At 41.5% G+C, this 23,705-nt stretch overlaps 1 protein-coding gene across 5 annotated transcripts; it reads left to right on the top strand.

The window, feature by feature from the left end:
- The first annotated feature begins 35 nt into the window (after positions 1–35).
- Positions 36–22,183, top strand: LOC119700611. Of its 5 annotated transcripts, none has more exons than XM_038135994.1 (19): positions 36–1,049; positions 5,534–5,650; positions 6,899–7,003; positions 7,358–7,489; positions 8,245–8,394; positions 9,206–9,343; positions 9,941–10,057; positions 10,442–10,549; positions 13,827–13,943; positions 15,187–15,291; positions 15,646–15,777; positions 16,533–16,726; positions 17,495–17,632; positions 18,230–18,346; positions 18,747–18,854; positions 19,257–19,370; positions 19,699–19,812; positions 20,560–20,752; positions 21,676–22,183. In XM_038135994.1, exons 1-12 carry the CDS (start codon positions 1,018–1,020, stop codon positions 16,714–16,716), a joined length of 1,437 nt encoding a protein of 478 aa, XP_037991922.1. In that variant the 5' UTR covers positions 36–1,017; the 3' UTR covers positions 16,717–16,726; positions 17,495–17,632; positions 18,230–18,346; positions 18,747–18,854; positions 19,257–19,370; positions 19,699–19,812; positions 20,560–20,752; positions 21,676–22,183. The 5 variants fall into 5 exon arrangements, with proteins under 5 accessions (XP_037991922.1, XP_037991921.1, XP_037991920.1 ...); XM_038135993.1 differs by lacking the exon at positions 36–1,049 and adding an exon at positions 2,781–4,008 and having other exon boundaries at positions 9,209–9,343; XM_038135992.1 differs by lacking the exon at positions 36–1,049 and adding an exon at positions 3,358–4,008 and having other exon boundaries at positions 18,256–18,346.
- The last annotated feature ends 1,522 nt before the right edge of the window (positions 22,184–23,705 follow it).

The following is a 23,705-nucleotide window of genomic DNA, read 5'->3' as shown; positions in this document are numbered from 1 at the left end:
GTTCCTTCAGCTACTTCCACTACATCTACCACAAAGGGTTGCAGTAGGCTGAGAAGTGTAATCCCTGAAGATTTACAAATCCTTTATGGACCTTTAATTCCATTAATTTGCCTCTAGCATACTTTTTGATGGATATCTTTATTTCAAACAACAGAAGGATTTGTCAACCCATTTACCTACACTGCTAATACATGGTTAAAATCTGTTGATTTCCAAGAGCTGCATTGCTTAGGGTTTCAATGTTCTTTAGGAGGTGGGACTTTTTTTACATGCATTTGAAGGGCATGCAGCAATCATCTGAGCTTTAATTTGTAAATAAAAATCCCAGGTGGGTCAGATAGAGAAAGGAATACTTTAAAGCTTTGGTCTACAAGAAAAGCTCTTAATACCTCCCATCTGAATAATCAAAATAATCTTACCAGTAAATCATGGGCAGAGGTGGCATGACAAGGATTACATGACCACCTCTTGATTACCATGACAAGCAGCTGGTTTGAGCAGGAACAGGTGGCAGGATGTAAAAATGGTACAAGTATTGGAAGCACAACTGTGAAACATTTCATGAGTCTCAGCTGAGCTACAGGTGGTGAATGCACTGACCTTGCACTTGAAACCAGCCAGGAAATGGTTACAAATGTGGCTGCAAGCAAGAATTCATAGAGGGGTAAGGAATTGAAGACAGATCTGATAGCATTGCTTGAAAACTAACATTTAATTGTAGGTGTTGGATTTTGACTTTGGAATTTTTAAATAATATTCTTTTGTAAAAAGCCAAACTGGTTGAGTTTAAGAACATTGATTGCTTCAGCATATCTCAGTTGCTTTATATACAACATCTACTATGCAAAAAAGTAAACTACCTGTTAATAACAGTGGCTTCTCTGTTTCCATTACCTGCTGTTTTGGATTGTACGGACGTACAGAGTGAAAATTTGACACTGAGAGGGGTTGTGTGGATTTCTCTCTTTCCCAAAGAGATCTTCAGTGGCATGTCACTCTTCATCTGAATAGAATTAAATGGAGCTCTGGAGTTTCAGACAGATTTGTTGGTAAGTCTGAAAACTAATGAAAAAATCTAGGAGTCAATTAGCAACTGAATTTAAAATACCTCCCTAGTACTTCTGTGGGAAAGTTATTTCCCAATTTAAAATAGTCTCTGCAGGACTTTTTAATCTTTGACAGGGTCTTGCAGGGCTGGGTGGTGTTGTCTGACATGCACCTATCACTACGCAGCAGCCTTCACAAATAAGCATTTTGTAACATTTGCTTCTGAAAAGTTTACATGATGTGGCACGATAGAAGGGATGTGGCTCTTGAAATAAGTGCAGAAGAGAGGGTAGGATTTTGGAGCTGTGGTTTTGCCACTGCCAGTCATTCAGTCCCTACAGCACTTAGCTTGTTCAGAATAAAAATATTCATTGTAAAGAATGTGAGGCTAAAATCATAAAGGCCTTGAGAATCTTAGATGCATGTAGTTGCAGATGGTGTTATAGACTAAAGCCAGGTCAGTTGCCCATAGTATCTCATGTAATAAAAGCTTTAAATTCCTAATTACTACTGCAGTAGAATCTACTCTGAGGTGACTGGAAGTTTCCACTTCAGTGGAATTTTGCTTTTGTTCATCCTACCTCTTTTGTCAATATAAAAGTACAACAGAGTAACAATCATAAATGTTTTATACCCTTGCATCTTTTAATACACAAAAGTGCCTCTTAGAAAACTTAGTAATAATTACCAAAACAAAATTATGGTTTATGTTAATGAGACCACCTGACTTACATTCCTTAAAACAAGTAGTTTTCCCCAAGTTTAAATTTTCAAAGTAATCTAACATGCCTCCAACATCTGTGAGCTTCTTAAAAGCTGTGTAAGACGAACAACTTGTTAAAAATCCATATGAACATGAAAATAATAGAGTACAAAACTAGGCATTTGTCAGTGTGATAGCTTCAGGATATCATCCAAAGAGCCACAGGGCCTTTGGATGCTTTAAGGTCCCTTCCAACTCAAACCTTTCTCTGATAATGTAAAACTTGCTAGACTGCAGCTAAGCACCATTCCATTCAGGACGAACCTCAGTAAGGCTGAAGTTCTCAGAGCCATTTTTAAAGAAATGTTTGTGGACTTTGAGCTGTTCAAGGAGTTGAGGTATAAATACTCAAGCTCTTACATGGATTTCAAGACATTTTCTTCCAAAGCCATACTGCAGGATTTCTCATTTGTGGTTTTTGGGCTTCGTGGGGGTTTTTTGCTAGATAGCTTGCCTGTATAAAATGAAGAGTGTTATTTGGATAGCCCTTAGGGAAAAGGCTTAATTAATACATGCAGTTAATCTTAAAGCCCTCTCTCTGAAGAGCTCAATAAAAATACAGTCAGTTCTTTGTAAGACTTCTGGTTTTAATTTTAAAGTTACGTATACCAGGTGAAACTTTATATGGGTGGAAATCAGTCTGACTTATCTGTATGCAGTGTCTTATCTGAGAACATGGGAATAAATACAAACAGGGCTTAAATTCTCCTGGAGGTGTACATGGGAAGTCCTCCTTGGATGGATTTTCCTACTACAGCCAGAATGCAGAGGGTTGCATAAATGGAAGAAGGTGTGTATGAAATCTCTATAAGCACTCCAGGGGGAAAAAAGCCTCCAAATACATTTCAGAACTACCAGATGGGAAGGAGTGACACTGGATGTCATGAAATCAGCAGGGGCAGTGACTAAAAATTTGTTTTTCCAAGGAAGCACTGGCATGTAGCAATGGTGTGTCCTATATAAAACACTTATTTCATCGTGACCTTGCTCAGATTTATTACTGAGCATCAGCAAAAGAATCTATCACATTCCTATATCACATTCCTTTAGTAGAGGACCTGTTGGAGTGCGTTCAGAGGAGAACTGTGCAGATGTTCAGAGGGCAGGAGCACCTCTGCTATGGAGACAGGCTGAGAGAGCAGGAGCTGTTCAGCCTGGAGAAGAGAAGGCTCCAGGGAGACCTTGGAGCACCTTCCACTACCTAAAGGGTCTCCAAGAAGGCTGGAAAGGGACTTTTGACAAGGCCATGGCATGACGGGACAAGGGGGAATGGCTTTAAACTGGAAGGGACTAGGTTCAGATTAGATACAGGGGAAGAAATTCTTTACTGTGAGGGTGGTGAGGCACTGGTAGAGGTGACCAGAGAAGCTGTGGATGCCCCATCCGTGGCAGGGGTCCTGTTCTTGGCCAGGCTGGATGGGGCTCTGAGCATCCTGCTCTAGGGGAAGGTGTCCCTGCCTACAGCAGGGGAGTTGAAGGTAGATCGTCTTCTATGTCCCTTCCAACCCAAACCATTCTGTGATTCTGTGAAACTAGCTAGCCTGCAGCTAAGTACCAATTCAGTCAGGATAACCTCAGTAGGACTAAAGTTCAGAGTGCCTTTCTTAATAAATGTTTGTTGACTTTGAGCTATTTAAGGAATTGAGATATAAATATTCAAGTAAGTTATCTTTAAGGTCCTTTCCAAGCCAAACTGTTCTCTGATTCCATTAATGGTATGAAATGTGGGACATTGTGGTGTGTACATTGTGGTGGCCACCAAACCCTCACGACGTCTAGGAGAAAAATGACTTGTCCCAAAACGAACCCTTGGCTATTGCGTGAGGTAACGCCGTGATGTGGGACCTGGATTTTCCCTGCATTTGCGAGCGGCGTGGGCCGGGGATGCAGCCGGAAAGAGAGGGTGTGGGAGCAATGGTGCTCTCTATGTGAGGGAAGCTCCGCCCGGGCTCTCACAGGGGCCGGGACGCTTTTCTCTCCTCCCATCAGACCGAGCAGCGCTCCCTCAGCACCGTCGCCGTCCCGGGCTCTCCCGGCCGCGCCTGCGCTCCCCGCGGGAGGACGGGCCGCGCCTGCGCTGCCGCCGCAGCCGGGGGCCGGGGCCGGGCCGGGGCCGTGTTGGGCCGGGCCGGGCCCGCCTCAGCCATGTCCGGCGGGCCGCGCCGCCCGGGTGCCGCGGAGGCGGGCGGGCTGCGCAGGTGGGAGCGGCAGCGGGGGGACGGGGAGCGGGACGGGCAGCGCCCCGCTGGGCGGGCGGGGGTGCGGCGCTGCCGTCCCGGGGCGGCTCCGGAGGGAGGTGCCGGCTGTGCAGCCCGTGCTCCTCCGGCAAACGCCCCTTCTCCGGCGGCCTCGCCCCCCGTGCAGGGGCTCCTTCGGCCTCCTCTGTCGGTGGCGAGGGAGGGACGAGCAGCCCCGGGCAGGGCGTGTGGGCTCGGCGAGACGCCCCAGCCCGGCTCGGAGCACCGGGGCTTGCTGTCAGGCTGGAGGGCGGGCAGTGCAAAGCAAATACTGGAATGCTTCTAAAAGACGTAATTTTCGGTTATCATTTTCCCTTACAAACAGTGTCGTACTTAGGGTATGTGTTATAGTGTACCTAAGCAGGATTTCTTTCAAGTGGCTAAATCGAGTAATTGTTTAAGGTGGCTTAGGGAAGGATTGTAATCGTTTATTGCCTTGGCAAAAACTGAGCGGGTTCGGAAGCTGACCATTTGCCTGGGTCTGAGACTCTGAGGAAGCTGTTGGTGCTGTTTGTGCCGTGTGTTGTTGGTAACTTTGAGCCATCTGGGAGCAGGAAATTCCCGCAGCCGGGCAGGGTGGAGGAAGAAGGGAAAGTAAACATGGGCGGTTCACACAGGAGTAAAACATCAAAAATACTTTCTTCTCCCTTGTTGATCTTAGGGCAGAGACCTGGTCAGTACAGAGCAGTGTGTTTGCTGTTAGTCACACATGCAAAAACGTGTAACAGAGGCTGCAGTACCAGATCGATCCCTCGGGAAGGTGTGGCAGTGGATCTGCACCTGCCGTCCTTAGCCCAGAAGCCAGGGCTGGTGTTGGGAGATGCTATAGTTGTGTTTTGTTTAGTAGGCTGCCATTTAAGATTAAAAGCCACCAGAACTGAGATGGAGAATGTAGAGAACTCAAGGAGAATGTAGAGAACTCAAGCCTTAAGCAATCCCTGGCTGACCTGCCAGTGTGTTGGGAGCACTACAGGCAGCTCCCTGTCCCAGGCTTCCTTGTGAGGGCTCCAGAATTTCCTGTGTAAAAGTGTTTCCACATAAACATTTGACCTACTTCTCCCTAGCCATTGTGTTGAAGTGTAGTTTCTGGACTTGCCTTTTCTGTGAGTTTACTACTGGCTGGGGCAGTAAATAAATGTAAAGTAATGCACTGCTGACAGAGGATGGACGTGTCCACAAGTCCATAAACGCTGGTGGCAGTCCTCAGTTAGGTTTTTCTTCCCCACCAGTTTGTTTGCAAAAAGAGTCTATTTGTTGTTATCAAAATATTAAGTGTCTATTTGAAAACTGTTGATGTCTTAATTGCATTAGTCAAAGATACTTCCTCAGCAGTTGCACAACACCTTTGTTAAGTGTGTGTTGCCAGAGTGAGTTGATATGAATCACATATCTGTATGCCAAATCAAATTGTCCGTCTTTGATTTTTATAGGCCATGTTCAGTGACTACCAGTGACTTGGTTTCAGATGAAAATTCTTCTTTTCTAGTTCTGTGCAACATCCACACTGCTGGCAACAAGAGCAGGAACGTAGAAGCTGCAGCGATTCCGATTCTCTGGCGCTTGAGGAATATCAATGTGGCCATTCAGACCACTGGCTGGAGAGGTAAGAAATAAGTGTAATTTTTTGTTTAATTTCCACTTTGCTGCACTCTCCTTTAGGACTCCAAGAAAAGCTTGGATGTGTTTAGGTTGAGTGTTCTCTTCTAATGGAGTAGCACAGGGTTAGGAGATGATAGCTGCATCATGCCTAAAGAGGACCATCCAGTGTGTCTCATGCCACAGTATTAGCAAGTGTTCAGAATGAAAGGGAGAAGGGCTTTGTGCTCAAGCAGTAGTTTAAGGCCTTTATTACTGGAGTCTTCAATATTAGTATAAAACTCCCAATGAAGCCATTTGCTGTTCTTCTTATATTTTTCTTTTGCATCTTTATGTGTAAATGTGGGCAGAGCATCTTTGTCTCTTCACAGTCCAGTTCAGTATATTCAGCTGTACTGCAGTTTTTAGTGAGCCCCTTTTTTTTTCCTGTAGTTCGTTCCTGAGGACAATCTGAGATGGGATAGAATGCTATACATAGGTAATTCTATGACTGTTTTCCTTGGCTTTTGGATATTCGCGACCAAAGACCTGAGGTGGAGGAAGTGGTTGAGACTAGTTGAGACTTACCGTGTGATAGCAAGGGTGAGAAGTGGTGAGTGCTGAGATATGTGCAGGAAACTGAACAGAATGTCAGAGGAAAGGATTTACTGAGGGTACATGAAAATATTTTTAATGCAATTCATACATTTCTGAGTATGCCACTGTATGAAGGGATTTTAGGTTTGGATGGCATGTTTAATTTTGCATCATTTATGAATGAGTGTTTTGAAGAGCTTAGGAAAGGCCTTGTATTCAGGAGTGTTTTCTGTGTCTTTGATGTGGTCGTAAAAAATACTGAGAGTATGGCATGAGTGTGAGACTTAAGTGGATGTGGCAGCAGTGTTTTGTGTTTCTGTTTTGCTGAGTGGATCTGTTCCTTTTCAGTGTGGAGTCTTTGTCCTGTGTTAAAATGACAATGTCAGCTTGCATGGTAATTTCACCTGTTGCTGTGAAACCATTTAGGGAAAGTAAGACTGTCAGCTAAATCTGCTTCTGTATTGTGTTCTGTACATGTCCTCTTACATGCCTTGTTAAATGTTGAGGCCATAGAATTGTCAGAAGAGGACAGGCTGAAAGTGACTTAGAACTGAAATAGAGAAGGAACATGCTGATGGTCTTACAGTGGTGGAGCAGGTTTTGTCCTTTATTGATGTTTCTGTTGATAAAATGTGTTCCAAGCAACAAACATTGCTGTTGAATTCCCATTATTTTCTAGCTCTACAACATCAGAACATTCTAGGCTGCTTTCCAGTTGCCCCAGCTGGGAAGGTAGAACTGAAGAAGGCAAAACAATGAGGACATCAAGTACAAAAATGACCAAGTAGGTATTGAAGTATTGCTGCTTATTGTTGCATTTGGTTTTAGCAACAACCATCTGATGATGTCTGCCTGCTTCACGTGCAATAATGAAGATTTGAAACCACAGACAGGCTGTTTCATATCAAGCCTGAAGGAGGCCTTAGGGAGGGAGTAGCAGTGAAAAGCTTTATCTCCAAAGCTACTTGTGTGATTATTTGAGATGCAGATTTGATTAGCACAGCTTTCACTTTTGTGAATTAGTTGTGCTCACTGTCTGACATTAAGAATAGAGGGCAGTTCTAGAATATGTGTTAATGTAAATTCCTGTAACGCTATTAAAGTTGATTTCAACTTCTTTTTTATGTTTATTTTCAAGTTCTGTTTCAAGCAACTCTGCCAATCCAGCAGAAAGGGAAACTGATGAGGTGGTCCTGAGGAGAAGACAAAAACAGATCAATTTTGGCAAGAATACCCTGGCATATGACAGATACATTAAAGAAGTTCCAAAGTAAGTTGCCCTGTGTTGCAGAGTTCCAGATGAACTCTTAGTTGTTCCTGGTGGTTGTAGAATAGCACACAGCCTTAGTTCTCTTGAAATTCTTCTTCTTCCTGTGTTTTTTACTGCTGAGAGTGACATTATATGGTGTGTGTTATCTGTGGGTAATTTGAGTCAGCTGTCCCAGCACTTTTCCCTCTCAGCTTAGTGTTCACTCTCAGCTTAGTGTCTGTGGGGAAAGGAGAAGGCCTTGAAGCTGTGCAAGCACAGTTCAGTCATGCCCAAAAATGAGTGTGTTTATCAGCACTGTTTTGGCAATTAATGCAAAACACAGCACTGCAGGGACAGCTGGGGAGGAAGGTAACTCCATCCTTGAGAGACTGAGTACAGTACTAAATAAAATAAGCTGCACTTGACTCAGGAAAAGTAAAGTAGGAGGAGCTGGTGGTAAGGGAGCATTGAAGCAGTATGAGTTCTGCTTCTGTTTCATCTTTGTTCTTGGGCAGCAGGGCTCTGCATTTGGCAGCTGTCAGAGTGCTGGACTGGATGAGCCTCCAGTCTGACTCAGCACATTATGGTTTGTTGTTGCTTTTGTGATTTATTTTTGGTGATGTCTTACAATGTACACCTTTCAGTAAAGTGTTTAAAAATATGAAGATTTATTTATTAGGCCAGTGATGCTTGTGTGAGCTGATGGACTAAGGATTGTTTTTAAGGAAAGCACTCCTTATGTTCTGAAATGACAAATTGTCACGGTGTGTTTCCAGGAACCAGCGACTTCCAGGAGTTCACCCTACAACTCCCAACAAGTTCAGGAAGTACAGCCGTAGGTCCTGGGACCGGCAGATCAAGCTGTGGAAGATAGCACTGCATGCCTGGGATCCTCCTGCTGAGGAAACCTGGGATCTGCAGCCCGTGTATGTTCTATGGGGGAATCAAGTCAGGGCTTAAGGAATTCAAGGTGGGCTCTGTGGTTCCTTTAGAGCATTCCTAACGGGGAGAAAAAAGACCTGAATCAACAGTGAGAGTGGTCTTGAATGCTGTGTTTTCCATTAGAATTCTGTTGGTCTTCAAGATATTGCAGTTATTTAGTCTAAGTTAATCTGCAGTCGGGTGTTATGGGGAGAAAGGCATTTGGTCTGCCTGCAGTAGCACATTCCCTTCCCCTTTGTATTTACCCTGGTGGGCACAAGGTAGTGTTTCTTTTCTGGTAAGCGACAGACATGAGCAGAAATTTGGTGATTACTGTTCCTTGACTTTGATAACTTTCCATGTTTTCTTTTCCTGAAGTCAGTGGAACCACATGTGTCCTACCCTGACAATATGTGAGAGGATTTCAGATGTGTTTAAGATGAGGAGGGAGAGATTCCTGTGCTCTCTGCAGGATGGTTGCAACTGTCTTTAAGAAGGAAATTTTTTTATCTTTTCAAATCTTTGAACTTCTGTAGCAGGGCTGGTTCTGCTACCTAATGCCACCTCATCGTTTAAAAGATTTGGACTGTTAAATTGGGAGGAGAAGAGTGAATGGAATTCTCTTAGCTGTGTTCCTGCACTGTGTAAATAGTTTTACTGTGTTCTAATTGACCTGTGGTAGAAGTTGCAGTTTTTACACCATTTGTGTGTCAGATAAACTGGTAATTCTTACTGCAGCTGAACTGTTTTCTCTTTGGAGCAGTAAGCCAGATGGATAGTTTTTTTAAGCTTTTTCTTTTCCCCTGCTGTGTTTAGCAGTACCGAACCTTCAGGTAGTTCCCAGGAATGGTTCTGCAAAGATGAGGATGTTCCTGGCTCCTTTGTCTTTGAGGAAGAGCAGAAGAGAAATGAGTGTGAAGATGAATGCAGACAGAGTGCCCACACACCTGAGAGGTATGAGAGCAAACTTCTGTGCTTGACTTAGGGAAATAACTCAGTACAGGTCCGTGGTGTCAGGTTTTTGTAGGAAATGTTTAGTGTGGAAGGGCCACTTTGGAGTTTGACCCTTTTGCTGTTGAATGTGATCCATCAGTGGTACAGAGCACTAAAGGTGGAAATTTTACCAGCATTGCTGAATTACATGATTTAGCAGAAGGAAAGGCAGTGTTTTTTCAGCTTCTCAGTTTATACTGCGGGGCACTGAGGTTTCTTTAACCATTGCTGGAGTGTTCTGAAAGTCAGGGAGCTTTTTCAGGCGCAGGAGTCCCCATCCTTCGTAGTGTTGTGCCTGCCTGCAGCACAGCAGGGAGGCTGACTGTGTCATGCACTTCCCTAAGAAGTGAAATGTCTTGTCCTGGGGGGATGTGTGTGAAGCTCAAAATGGTTTTGCTTCTAAACTGTGAGAGTTTTGCTCAGTGTTGCTCTGTGTCACTGAGGAATCATAGCCCAAAAGAAAACTTCCTCAGCAGCATATGCTGTTATTTAGCAGAGCCGTGATAAACATCTAACCATAGATCAAAAATGTTACGTGTGTAAAATCTGTTTTTGTAGTTCCTGTTCTCCCAATTCTTCTCCAGTATGGAAGCGCAGAAGAAGAAACAATTCTGACTCCTCTGTGGTTTCAAAGAGCAAAAGCCATTACCTGCAGATGTACCACACTCTGGAAAGGTATGAAATGATTCTCCATGTGGGAAATCATTGATACTATGAACTGACTTTTGGGATATGGCTGGTATTTTCCCCTCCCTTTGTTAATAGCTTTACTTGTATCTGAATGTGAGCAATTGAATGAGGAAGGGTGATCATGTCAGAAAAATTGTGGAGCCCTGTAAATATTTGCTAAGTGTCAGAAGACACAGCTCAGGTCGTATTTTGTGTGTAGATTTAGGCAACACTAAGGATTTTGGCAGTTTAGTGGACATTTCACGCTAACCTTAATAAAAATGTTCATGCAGCTATGGTTTCTTCTCTCTGCTTAGCTTCCTTCGGAAAAATTAAGAGGCGCTGTGTTGCCACAGTGCAGGGATTCAGACATTTTCATTTTCTTTCCAGCCTTACTGACTCCGGACATCAGGATGCTTTTTCAAAGTGCTCAGAGTGGGAAGCCTTTGGTGAAAAAGATGAAGTAATGACAGTGCAACCAAGTATAGAAATAGCAAGGTAAGTCCCCCAGTGATTATGTTGTTATTTCTGTTTGTTGTTTATGCTGTAAAGGTGTCCTTTCCTTTTCTTTTTCATCTTTTCCTTCACTGGTTACTCCCTTTTTTTTTTTTTTCCCTTCTTACATTTCCTCCAGCACATGTTATGTTTGGTTGTTATTTCTGTTCTTTGAGTTTACTTGGCTTTTTGCAATCTGACTCTCCATCTGTTGCTTTCTGCTGCCTCTGCCATCCCAGGTAATGCTGGAAAATGATGAGCCCCTTTCACACTCTGTCATGTGGAAAGAATTGGAAGTTTGCCTCTCACTTGTTCAGCCTAAGAGCTGGAAACTCCCTCTATCTGTCTCCCTAGAGATTAAGTTGTTTTGTAGTGATAACAAAGAATCAAACAAAAAAAAAAGGAAAACAAACCAAAACTAGGAAAAAACCCTAAGTATTGCAGGTGTCTAAAATATTTGTTTAACAAATTTTCTTTTTTTATTATTGTTTATAAATCACTAATAGTGATTTACTTTTGCATTTCCAGCTGTGTGTATGCTTTTCCACATCACTGATTTGTGGGTGGGCGATGTTAGTAATATGAAGCATATTATTTACATGTGATATCATAAAATTAAAAACAGTCTGTGGGTGGACTGTGTCAGTACAAATGCCCCATATGAGTGTATCATGTATTGCCCAAATTTCCCAGCATGCTGCAGCTCAACAGGTCTTTCTCAAAACATGGGTCATGGCTGTATTATTTATTTCCACATTTTTTGGTGTTCCAGCCTATAATATTTTTACTCCATTATATGAGTACCGGTTTTCTATCATGAGGTTTGGCATAGCTTCAAAGCAAGATAGCAAGTTATCGTGTGATTTCTACAGTATGAGTATTTTTATTGTGTCTGTGTAAACTGGACTGAATTGCCCAAACAATTTGTGCCTGTCCCATTCTTGGAAGTACTAAAGGGATTGAACAGGACTTTGAGCAGCCTGGTCTAGTGGAAAGTCCCTGCCCGTGGCAGAGGGCTGGAACTGGATGATCTTTAAGATCACCTCCAACTCAAACCTCTCTCTGATATTGTAAAACTTGCTAGACTGCAGCTAAGCACCATTCCATTCAGGAAAAACCTCAGTAAGGCTGAAGTTCTCAGAGCCATTTTTAAAGAAATGTTTGTGGACTTTGAGCTGTTTAAGGAGTTGAGGTATAAATACTCAAGCTCTTACATGGATTACAAGACATTTTCTTCCAAAGACATACTGCAGGATTTCTCATTTGTGGTTTTTGGGCTTGGTGGGGGTTTTTTGCTGGATAGCTTGCCTGTATAAAATGAAGAGTGTTATTTGGATAGCCCTTAGGGAAAAGGCTTAATTAATACATGCAGTTAATCTTAAAGCCCTCTCTCTGAAGAGCTCAATAAAAAGACAGTCAGTTCTTTGTAAGACTTCTGGTTTTAATTTTAAAGTTATGTATACCAGGTAAAACTTTATATGGATGGAAATCAGTCTGACTTATCTGTATGCAGTGTCTTATCTGAGAACATGGGAATAAATACAAACAGGGCTTAAATTCTCCTGGAGGTGTACATGGGAAGTCCTTCTTGGATGGATTTTCCTACTACAGCCAGAATGCAGAGGGTTGTATTAATGGAAGAAGGTGTGTATGAAATCTCTGTAAGAACTTCAGGGGGGAAAAAAGCCTCCAAATACATTTCAGAACTACTTGATGGGAAGGAGTGACACTGGATGTCATGAAATCAGCAGGGGCATTGACTAAAAATTTGTTTTTCCAAGGAAGCACTGGCATGTAGCAATGGTGTGTCCTATAGAAAACACTTATTTCATCGTGTGAGTAACACAGCTCACTATTTAAAATTTGTATAAAATTTTTTTAAGGGATAAAATCTATTGCTAGGGTGCTTGGCTATTTGCCAAAAGCACACCTTTGACATAAACCATGTTCTCCCTGTTCTGTTACATTACAGGTGGTACATGCATATTCATAAGAGGTTATACATACTCAAACATTTTTTTGAGTTTAGAGTTCATTTGCTTGATTTTAACCTTTGACTTGTCTACATGCCATCTGGTAGCTTAAACTAATGTATTTTATTTATTCTTGTGGTTCCATCGTGTTGTATTTTCACTTCCTGATAATGAGAGTCAATAAATTCTTTTTTTTTTGGTGCTCTGGTTTCGGTTTCAGATATCTTGTCTTTTAGATGAGATAGTCCCCAAATGTGGAGATCACCTAGTTATTTTACACCATTTTCTGAGTTAGTTACATGAAAAATCATTTCAACATTTCACAGTCTCTATTATGCTATGGTCTAAAGTATTATATGTTACACTACTCTTTATAAAAGCTATATGGTGCATATATAAACTGACAGATTATACTATACCAAAAGCAGTAATTACAAATCGTACTATAGCAGGATTTTTGTGATCTATAATAACTTGCAAACAAAAGTTCATATGTAACTGTGAAATCCAATTAACTACATTTATTATGTGTAACACACACATACAGAAACACAGTGTATTTACAGTGCAGAGGCTGCAGTACCAGATCGTTCTCTCAGGCAGGTGTGGCAGTGGATCTGCAGCTGTCATCCTTAGCCCAGAAGCCAGGGTTGGTGTTGGGAGATGCTACGGTTGTGTTTTGTTTAGTAGGCTGCCATTTAAGATGGAAAAGCTGCCAGAACTGAGATGGAGAATGCAGAGAACTCAAGCCTTAAGCAATCCCTGGCTGACCTGCCAGTGTGTTGGGAGCACTACAGGCAGCTCCCTGTCCCAGGCTTCCTTGTGAGGGCTCCTGAATTTCCTGTGTAAAAGTGTTTCCACATAAACATTTGACCTACTTCTCCCTAGCCATTGTGTTGAAGTGTAGATTCTGGACTTGCCTTTTCTGTGAGTTTACTACTGGCTGGGGCAGTAAATAAATGTCAAGTCACTGCTGACAGAGGATGGACGTGTCCACAAGTCCATAAACGCTGGTGGCAGTCCTCAGTTAGGTTTTTCTTCCCCACCAGTTTGTTTGCAAAAAGAGTCTATTTGTTGTTATCAAAATATTAAGTGTCTATTTGAAAACTGTTGATGTCTTAATTGCATTAGTCAAAGATACTTCCTCAGCAGTTGCACTAACACCTTTGTTAAGTGTGTGTTGCCTGAGTGAGTTGATACGAATCACATATCTGTATGCCAAATCAAATTGTCCGTCTTTGATTTTTATAGGCCATGTTCAGTGACTACCAGTGACTTGGTTTCAGATGAAAATTCTTCTTTTCTAGTTCTGTGCAACATCCACACTGCTGGCAACAAGAGCAGGAATGTAGAAGCTGCAGCGATTCCGATTCTCTGGCGCTTGAGGAATATCAATGTGGCCATTCAGACCACTGGCTGGAGAGGTAAGGAGTGTAATTTTTTGTTTAATTTCCACTTTGCTGCACTCTCCTTTAGGACTCCAAGAAAAGCTTGGATGTGTTTAGGTTGAGTGTTCTCTTCAATGGAGTAGCACAGGGTTAGGAGATGATAGCTGCATCATGCCTAAAGAGGACCATCCGGTGTGTCTCATGCCACAGTATTAGCAAGTGTTCAGAATGAAAGGGAGAAGGGCTTTGTGCTCAAGCGGCAGCTTAAGCCCTTTATTACTGAATCTCCAATATTAATATGAAACTCCCAATGAAGCCATTTGCTGTTCTTCTTATATTTTTCTTCTGCATCTTTATGTGTAAATGTGGGCAGACCATCTTTGTCTCTTCACAGTCCAGTTCAGTATATTCAGCTGTACTGCAGTTTTTAGTGAGCCCCTTTTTTTTTCCTGTAGTCCGTTCCTGAGGACAATTTGAGATGAGGTAGAATTCTATACTTAGGTAATTCTATGACTGTTTTGCTTGGCTTTTGGATATTCGCGTCCAAAGACCTGAGGTGGAGGAAGTGGTTGAGACTAGTTGAGACTTACCGTGTGATAGCAAGGGTGAGAAGTGGTGAGTACTGAGATATGTGCAGGAAACTGAACAGAATGTAAGAGGAAATTATTTACTGAGGGTACATGAAAATATTTTTAATGCAATTCATACATTTCTGAGTATGCCCCAGTATGAAGGTGGTTTTAAGTTTTGATGGCATGTTTAGTTTTGCATCATTTATGAATGAGTGTTTTGAAAGGCTTAGGAGAGGCCTTGTATTCAGGAGTGTTATCTGTGTCTTTGATGTGGTTGTAAAAAATATTGAGCGTATGGCATGAGTGTGAGACTTAAGTAGATGTGGCAGCAGTGTTTTGTGTTTCTGTTTTGCTGAGTGGATCTGTTCCTTTTCAGTGTGGAGTCTTTGTCCTGTGTTAAAATGACAATGTCAGCTTGCATGGTAATTTCACCTGTTGCTGTGAAACCATTTAGGGAAAGTAAGACTGTCAGCTAAATCTGCTTCTGTATTGTGTTCTGTACATGTCCTCTTACATGCCTTGTTAAATGTTGAGGCCATAGAATTGTCAGAAGAGGACAGGCTGAAGGTGACTTAGAACTGAAATAGAGAAGGAACATGCTGATGGTCTTACAGTGGTGGAGCAGGTTTTGTCCTTTATTGATGTTTCTGTTGATAAAATGTGTTCCAAGCAACAAGCATTGCTGTTTAATTCTCATTACTTTCTAGCTCTGCAACATCAGGACATTCTAAGCTGCTTTCCAGTTGCCCCAGCTGGGAAGGTAGAACTGAAGAAGGCAAAACAATGAGGACATCAAGTACAAAAATGACCAAGTAGGTATTGAAGTATTGCTGCTTATTGTTGCATTTGGTTTTAGCAACAACCATCTGATGATGTCTGCCTGCTTCACGTGCAATAATGAAGATTTGAAACCACAGACAGGCTGTTTCATATCAAGCCTGAAGGAGGCCTTAGGGAGGGAGTAGCAGTGAAAAGCTTTATCTCCAAAGCTACTTGTGTGATTATTTGAGATGCAGATTTGATTAGCACAGCTTTCACTTTTGTGAACTGGTTGTGCTCACTGTCTGACATTAAGAATAGAGGGCAGTTCTAGAATATGTGTTAATGTAAATTCCTATAACGCTATTAAAGTTGATTTCAACTTCTTTTTTATGTTTATTTTCAAGTTCTGTTTCAAGCAACTCTGCCAATCCAGCAGAAAGGGAAACTGATGAGGTGGTCCTGAGGAGAAGACAAAAACAGATCAATTTTGGCAAGAATACCCTGGCATATGACAGATACATTAAAGAAGTTCCAAAGTAAGTTGCCCTGTGTTGCAGAGTTCCAGATGAACTCTTAGTTGTTCCTGGTGGTTGTAGAATAGCACACAACCTTAGTTCTCTTGAAATTCTTCTTCTTCCTGTGTTTTTTACTGCTGAGAGGGACATTATATGATGTGTGATATCTGTGGGTAATTTGAGTCAGCTGTCCCAGAACTTTTCCCTCTCAGCTTAGTGTTCACTCTCACCTTGGTGTCTGTGGGGAAAGGAGGCGGCCTTGAAGCTGTGCAAGCACAGTTCAGTCATGCCCAAAAATGAGTGTGTTTATCAGCACTGTTTTGGCAATTAATGCAAAACACAGCACTGCAGGGACAGCTGGGGAGGAAGGTAACTCCATCCTTGAGAGACTGAGTACAATACTAAGTAAAAGAAGCTGCACTTGACTCAGGAAAAGTAAAGTAGGAGGAGCTGGTGGTAAGGGAGCATTGAAGCAGTATGAGTTCTGCTTCTGTTTCATCTTTGTTCTTGGGCAGCAGGGCTCTGCATTTGGCAGCTGTCAGAGTGCTGGACTGGATGAGCCTCCAGTCTGACTCAGCACATTATGGTTTGTTGTTGCTTTTGTGATTTATTTTTGGCGATGTCTTACAATGTACACCTTTCAGTAAAGTGTTTAAAAATATGAAGATTTATTTATTAGGCCAGTGATGCTTGTGTGAGCTGATTGACTAAGGATTGTTTTTAAGGAAAGCACTCCTTATGCTCTGTAATGACAAATTGTCACGGTGTGTTTCCAGGAACCAGCGACTTCCAGGAGTTCACCCTACAACTCCCAACAAGTTCAGGAAGTACAGCCGTAGGTCCTGGGACCGGCAGATCAAGCTGTGGAAGATAGAACTGCATGCCTGGGATCCTCCTGCTGAGGAAACCTGGGATCTGCAGCCCGTGTATGTCCTATGGGGGAATCAAGTCAGGGCTTAAGGAATTCAAGGTGGGCTCTGTAGTTCCTTTAGAGCATTCCTGATGGGGAGAAAAAAGATCAGATTCAATAGTGGGAGTGGTCTTGAATGCTGTGTTTTCCATTAGAATTCTGTTGGTCTTCAAGATATTGCAGTTATTTAGTCTAAGTTAATCTGCAGTCGGGTGTTATGGGGAGAAAGGCATTTGGTCTGCCTGCAGTAGCACATTCCCTTCCCCTGTGTATTTACACTGGTGGGCACAAGGTAATGTTACTTTTCTGGAAAGCGACAGACATGAGCAGAAATTTGGTGATTACTGTTCCTTGACTTTGATAACTTTCCATGTTTTCTTTTCCTGAAGTCAGTGGAACCACATGTGTCCTACCCTGACAATATGTGAGAGGATTTCAGATGTGTTTAAGATGAGGAGGGAGAGATTCCTGTGCTCTCTGCAGGATGGTTGCAACTGTCTTTAAGAAGGAAATTTTTTTATCTTTTCAAATCTTTGAACTTGTGTAATAAGGCTGGCTCTTGCTACTTTATGCCACCTCATAGTTTAAAAGTTTTGGACTATTAAAGTGGGAGGAGAAGAGTGAATGGAATTCTCTTAGCTGTGTTCCTGCACTGTGTAAATAGTTTTACTGTGTTCTAATTGACCTGTGGTAGAAGTTGCAGTTTTTGCACCATTTGGGTGTCAGATAAACTGTTAATTCTTACTGCAGCTGAACTGTTTTCTCTTTGGAGCAGTAAGCCAGATGGATAGTTTTTTTATGCTTTTTCTTTTCCCCTGCTGTGTTTAGCAGTACCGAACCTTCAGGTAGTTCCCAGGAATGGTTCTGCAAAGATGAGGATGTTCCTGGCTCCTTTGTCTTTGAGGAAGAGCAGAAGAGAAATGAGTGTGAAGATGAATGCAGACAGAGTGCCCACACACCTGAGAGGTATGAGAGCAAACTTCTGTGCTTGACTTAGGGAAATAACTCAGTACAGGTCCGTGGTGTCAGGTTTTTGTAGGAAATGTTTAGTGTGGAAGGGCCGCTTTGGAGTTTGACCCTTTTGCAGTTGAATGTGATCCATCAGTGGTACAGAGCACTAAAGGTGGAAATTTTACCAGCATTGCTGAATTACATGATTTAGCAGAAGGAAAGGCAGTGTTTTTTCAGCTTCTCAGTTTATACAGCAGGGCACTGAGGTTTCTTTAACCGTTGCTGGAGTGTTCTGAAAGTCAGGGAGCTTTTTCAGGCACAGGAGTCTCCATCCTTCGTAGTGTTGTGCCTGCCTGCAGCACAGCAGGGAGGCTGACTGTGTCATGCACTTCCCTAAGAAGTGAAATGTCTTGTCCTGGGGGGATGTGTGTGAAGCTCAAAATGGTTTTGCTTCTAAACTGTGAGAGTTTTGCTCAGTGTTGCTCTGTGTGACTGGGGAATCATAGCCCAAAAGAAAACTTCCTCAGCAGCATATGCTGTTATTTAGCAGAGCCGCGATAAACATCTAACCATAGATCAAAAATGTTACGTGTGTAAAATCTGTTTTTGTAGTTCCTGTTCTCCCAATTCTTCTCCAGTATGGAAGCGCAGAAGAAGAAACAATTCTGACTCCTCTGTGGTTTCAAAGAGCAAAAGCCATTACCTGCAGATGTACCACACTCTGGAAAGGTATGAAAGGATTCTCCATGTGGGAAATCATTGATACTATGAACTGACTTTTGGGATATGGCTGGTATTTTCCCCTCCCTTTGTTAATAGCTTTACTTGTATCTGAATGTGAGCAATTGAATGAGGAAGGGTGATCATGTCAGAAAAATTGTGTTGTATGATTGCAATGGAGCCCTGTAAATATTTGCTAAGTGTCAGAAGACACAGCTCAGGTCGTATTTTGTGTGTAGATTTAGGCAACACTAAGGATTTTGGCAGTTTAGTGGACATTTCACGCTAACCTTAGTAAAAATGTTCATGCAGCTATGGTTTCTTCTCTCTGCTTAGCTCCCTTCGGAAAAATTAAGAGGCGCTGTGTTGCCACAGTGCAGGGATTCAGACATTTGCATTTTCTTTCCAGCCTTACTGACTCCGGACATCAGGATGCTTTTTCAAAGTGCTCAGAGTGGGAAGCCTTTGGTGAAAAAGATGAAGTAATGACAGTGCAACCAAGTATAGAAATAGCAAGGTAAGTCCCCCAGTGATTATGTTGTTATTTCTGTTTGTTGTTTATGCTGTAAAGGTGTCCTTTCCTTTTCTTTTTCATCTTTTCCTTCACTGGTTACTCCCTTTTTTTTTTTTTTTCCCTTCTTACATTTCCTCCAGCACGTGATATGTTTGGTTGTTATTTCTGTTCTTTGAGTTTACTTGGCTTTTTGCAGTCTGACTCTCCATCTGTTGCTTTCTGCTGCCTCTGCCATCCCAGGTAATGCTGGAAAATGATGAGCCCCTTTCACACTCTGTCATGTGGAAAGAATTGGAAGTTTGCCTCTCACTTGTTCAGCCTGAGTGCTGGGAGTTTCCCCTCTTTCTCCCTATAGATTAAGTTGTTTTGTAGTGACAACAATGATAGTTGTTTGTTTTTATGCAGTGACTCAATTCCAGCCAGTTGTTCTTCCGTATGGAACAATCCAAAACAGCAGAAATCCAGCTTCTTTCTTCCTGACAGCAAGACTTGCAGAGGTGCAGACTTCAGGCTGGAGAGGTATCAAATGCAGCTCTTCAGCTGGGGTTTGAGGGGTATTTTTGCATTATATTTTAGTAGCTTAGTTGCTTTCTTCCTGTAATTCAATCCAAGCATTTATTATAAACATTTGATTTTTAATTTTTATTTAGCTATTTCTTACTATTTGCTTTAGGGATATGTTGGTCAATATTTATATGTTGTGTGGTAAAATTCTGTCTTTATGTTTTCATGTTATAGTCTGTGTTAATGTAAAAGGATTATGGTAATGTAAAAGAATTTATTATTCAAACGTTACCATAATAAAGCCACTTAGTCGTTGTTTTTTGTATTTTTTTTTAATTTGTAGGCTTAAACTTTGTAGCAGTTTATTGGATGGCCATCAGTCAGAATACCCTGACAGAGGATGGGAAAGTGCAAATGCTGAAGATACAATACTGAGGAAAAAAATCTAAATACCAAGGTGAGTTTGTGCTGACTACTTACTTATCTGTTCTGTTTCAGTCGCCCATCCACAGTATCATTCTACAGAATCCATCTGCTCAGTTCAAGCAGATCATTTTTTCTTAGATTTTATTAGTGTTTTGTCCCATCCTCTTGCACTTAATACAGCGTTCTAATTAAAAGACCTAATGCTTCAGCCTTGCTAAGTTGAAATTGTTACCTGTCAGCCAGAAAATGTGTTTTTATCTCTCAAATGAAAAGTTCCAATTTTTTTTAAGTATTTCAGTAGCACCTTTTCTGTGTCTTAATATTTTTGTGATGAAGTAACAACTTGGCATTTGCAGCAGTAGATTTTAGTGAAAATTTTCTCTTGGACTGTAGATTCCTGTGGTGCATTAATAGGATGGTGGTAATCTGTGTTAAACAGATTTTATTAGTAGTTAGTCTTTTGTGTAATTAGATTGTCTTTGATCTACATTCAGTGCAGGCTCTGAAATGTGAACTAGGATATAAATGTCTGTTAATCAGTGATCTTTGAAAATTTTGCCTTATAAAACTCATTAAGAATATGGCCTAAATTAGTTTTACACTTAGATTTCGGGTTATAACAATGTGAGCAAAAGGCAGCTAGAGCTTTTAAAAAATTATGCTGATGACATTATTCTTTTGACTTTGTCGATTTTTAATTTGAATTCTTTGAACATGAATAAGATTTAACATGCTTTCACTTTTTTCAAGTGCTAATTCAATGTTTGAAAATATCTAGTCTCTCTTTGTATATAGAAGTATTGAAGAAGGAATTTCTCCTGTGGCAGAAAAAGACTTGAAGAATAGGGATGTAGTCTGAGATCAGCAGATTGAGTCTTGGAAAACTGGTGCTGTCATGTAGGATCTGCACAGAAAGAGGAGGAGATTTGCAGTCAGCATACATGCAATCAACATAAGGTGAAATTATTCAGGTAAAAGAAGCATCTCTAAGTGACAGTTAAGAGCCTGTCTGGTTTCCACATAGTTGATATTTAGCTTTTTTGCAGTGGTCTTTGGAGTAAATAAGGCTGTATTAAGGATATTATTCAGTGTTATTAAATAAGGATATTATTCAGGATATTATTCAGAGCCCTTAAGCTTAATATATATTCAGTGGGTTTGTAATCACTTGTTCTAATTGAAAAAAAGGCTCTGTTAGATGGAGAATGTGTAAAGTGAATACCTTCTCTGTGGAGCAGCACATTGGTTTTCTGAGATGGAAAGATTTTAGAGCAACATTGCCTTTAACCTTGGCTTTTAGGTGTGATGAGCTCTAACTCTCAAGTGTCAGGAGCTTTATCTATGGAAGTTTAATCTTGCTTGAAAACCAGATAGTGGTTTACACGGTAGTATTCCACACTACCTTCCCTTTTGCTAAAAGAAACATTCACATTTATTCCTGTTTAAGACAGAAATTATCTGGTTGATTTCTAGGGAAAAACCTTAGTCAATAGGACACTTAAGATATGTCAGAAATGTGTTAATTATTGAGATAAAAGTTTGTTTTATGAATTAGTAGTGACATTTAGATGAAAATGAAGGGATTGGGAAAAATAGGCTCAGCTGCTTCCTTTTCTCTCTGACAAATACTTTAGGAATTTAGGGTATCTAGTACTGTATTTTTTTCAGTAATTTATGTTCTCAAAATGTTCATACTAGCTGTAACACTTGCTTTAGTATGGGACAGTAAGGGTTTCTCCTTTATACTGTGCTATAAGCTCACCATATGCAGTGCTCTCTTCCATTTACTGCTACTGTAACACTACAGCTTCAAAGAGAAAAGAGGAGAATGTTTTGTTGTTAATGCCTGGATATAGCATGTTTACAAAATGCTGTTACCTGCTTTTTTGTTTAGGTTTCTCCAGATCTTTATAAGGATAGATTGTTTTCTACAAGCTGTGCCTCAAGTGTAAAACTCCAGATTTTGTGACGCCTGTGCTGCAATGACAATGGATGTTCCTTAAAGCTTTTGTGAGGACATTCCTGCTGTGCCTGCGTTGGCAGGTGACGTGTGCATTATATTCCAAAGGCTGCTTCAGGTGATGGATCCTGCCATTCCCTCTGGAGGTCTTGTTCCTCAGGGTGTGCTGATGCTTCACCAGTGAACTGGTCCAGTGTCAAGTCAGACTGAAATCCAGCCCCTCCAACCAAGGAACCTCCTCTGCTCCACTGGACCAGAACTGGACATCCAGCCTGAAGAACTGCTTCAAAAGAATGTAGATAATTTCAGCCTTCCTCCAGTCAGTAAAGACAAGCTGCTCATAACTTTTGGATGGGGTGATCACCCATTTGGCCTATTTATTATTCCCTGAGATGTATTAAAGTGGCATTTTCCAAAGCCAGGTGAGAGAAGAGAAAGGAAAGGTCAAAATCAGATGCATTTCTTGAAGGAGTTGAGTGACTGTTAGAACAGAAGCACAGCTTAAATACCTGGATTTTGCTTTTATGTGTGTTGCAGCCTGACCCAAAGAGCCAGTCTACAGTTAAAGAGTAGGAGAGGATGCATTCAGTGCCTGTTGTTCCTACAACTATTGGGGATAAATAATAGTATTTGCAGGTGTGGAGCTGCTCTTGTCCAGACTAAGGGTTGTGGTGGTGTTGGGATAGGCTCTCCTTCTTTTGTTCTGCTAGCACTGTGTGCAGAAGTTTGAAGTGAGAGCTGTGGCTACAGTGGTTTGGACTAAATCCAGATGCCAGTTACAGGAATTTTACAGTCCTTGTGTAGCATGTACTGGAATACCAATGGCTGCTAGAGCTGGGAGTTGTCTCTGCAGGAGTTTGGTTTTGCTTTGCCTTGCTATGGGGCTGGCAGTACCCTGGGCCAAGAGCCCATTGTGCTGCTGACTTTGAAGTAAGCTGCTTCCTCAGAAACTACTCTCACTCCCAAAATGTAATTTCCAGGCATGCTCAGGCATTTTTCCCAACACAAGGGTGTACCAGTCACACACCACAGAGCACAGTGTGTGTGTGTACAAGGGACACATCTGTACAGCACTTTCCTAAGAGGTAATATTTAGAACCTTGTTGTTCCAATGTGCATGTTTCCTTGTGATTTATGATGCTTGTAAATAAAGGGAATGTGTTACGTTTTTGGCAATTTGCCTTTATGCAGAAGAATAAAAGAGTTGAACTTTAAAAATCCTTGTTCGTCTGCTTTTGCAGTTGTGTTGTCAGTTTGATTATAAAAGGAATATGTGGGTTCAGTTTCTTGTTTGTTTTATGGTGCTTGCTTGGTTTGGGTAGTGATTTTGGATTTTGAGTCCTTGCTAAAATGGGAAAAGAGGAGTGTTCAGAGATTGAAGTTAGACTCTTGAAGGCAGTTTACAATCCTGTTTTTGTCCAGCCCCTCAGTTTTAAGGCATTGTAACTTAGTGGGAGGGAGCAGCTGAAGTCCCAACACCCATTCTGCCATGGAAAGGGGTCCTGCTGGAGAAGATGGAACTGCTAGGTGAGAGTAACAGGCTGTCAAGAAATACTTAAACTCATCTTAAGTATTTATTTAAGTATTTTATGAGTATTAAGCTTTTGCCTGTGATGGACAGGGCCTGCAGTGGATCCATAGGATCTTGCAGTTCAGCAGTCTTTAAATATCTTTGTATTTCTTGGTTGAAAATATTAGACTAGACACAGCATAACCAGTCTGCCTGTGGCAGTTAAATTTTGGGCATATTTATTCCCTAATCCAGATTCTCTGTGCTTGAACAAGCTGTGGTAGCACAAGGGAAGGAATGAAACAGCAGATGAAGTCTGAGGGCTGCTAAAATCATTTCATGTAGTGCTGCCACTGGATGTAGAATCATCCTGTGTTCTAATTAGTAACCTCATTAGTCTAAATAGAGCAGTCAAAACTGGAATGCAGCCTGCCATGCACTTGTTTACCTAGCC

The sequence above is a fragment of the Motacilla alba genome, chromosome 4, assembly GCF_015832195.1.
Source record: "Motacilla alba alba isolate MOTALB_02 chromosome 4, Motacilla_alba_V1.0_pri, whole genome shotgun sequence".
Lineage (NCBI taxonomy): Eukaryota > Metazoa > Chordata > Aves > Passeriformes > Motacillidae > Motacilla > Motacilla alba.
The sequence above is the reverse complement of the archived record's forward strand: the minus strand, read 5'-3'. Positions and strand labels throughout refer to the sequence as shown.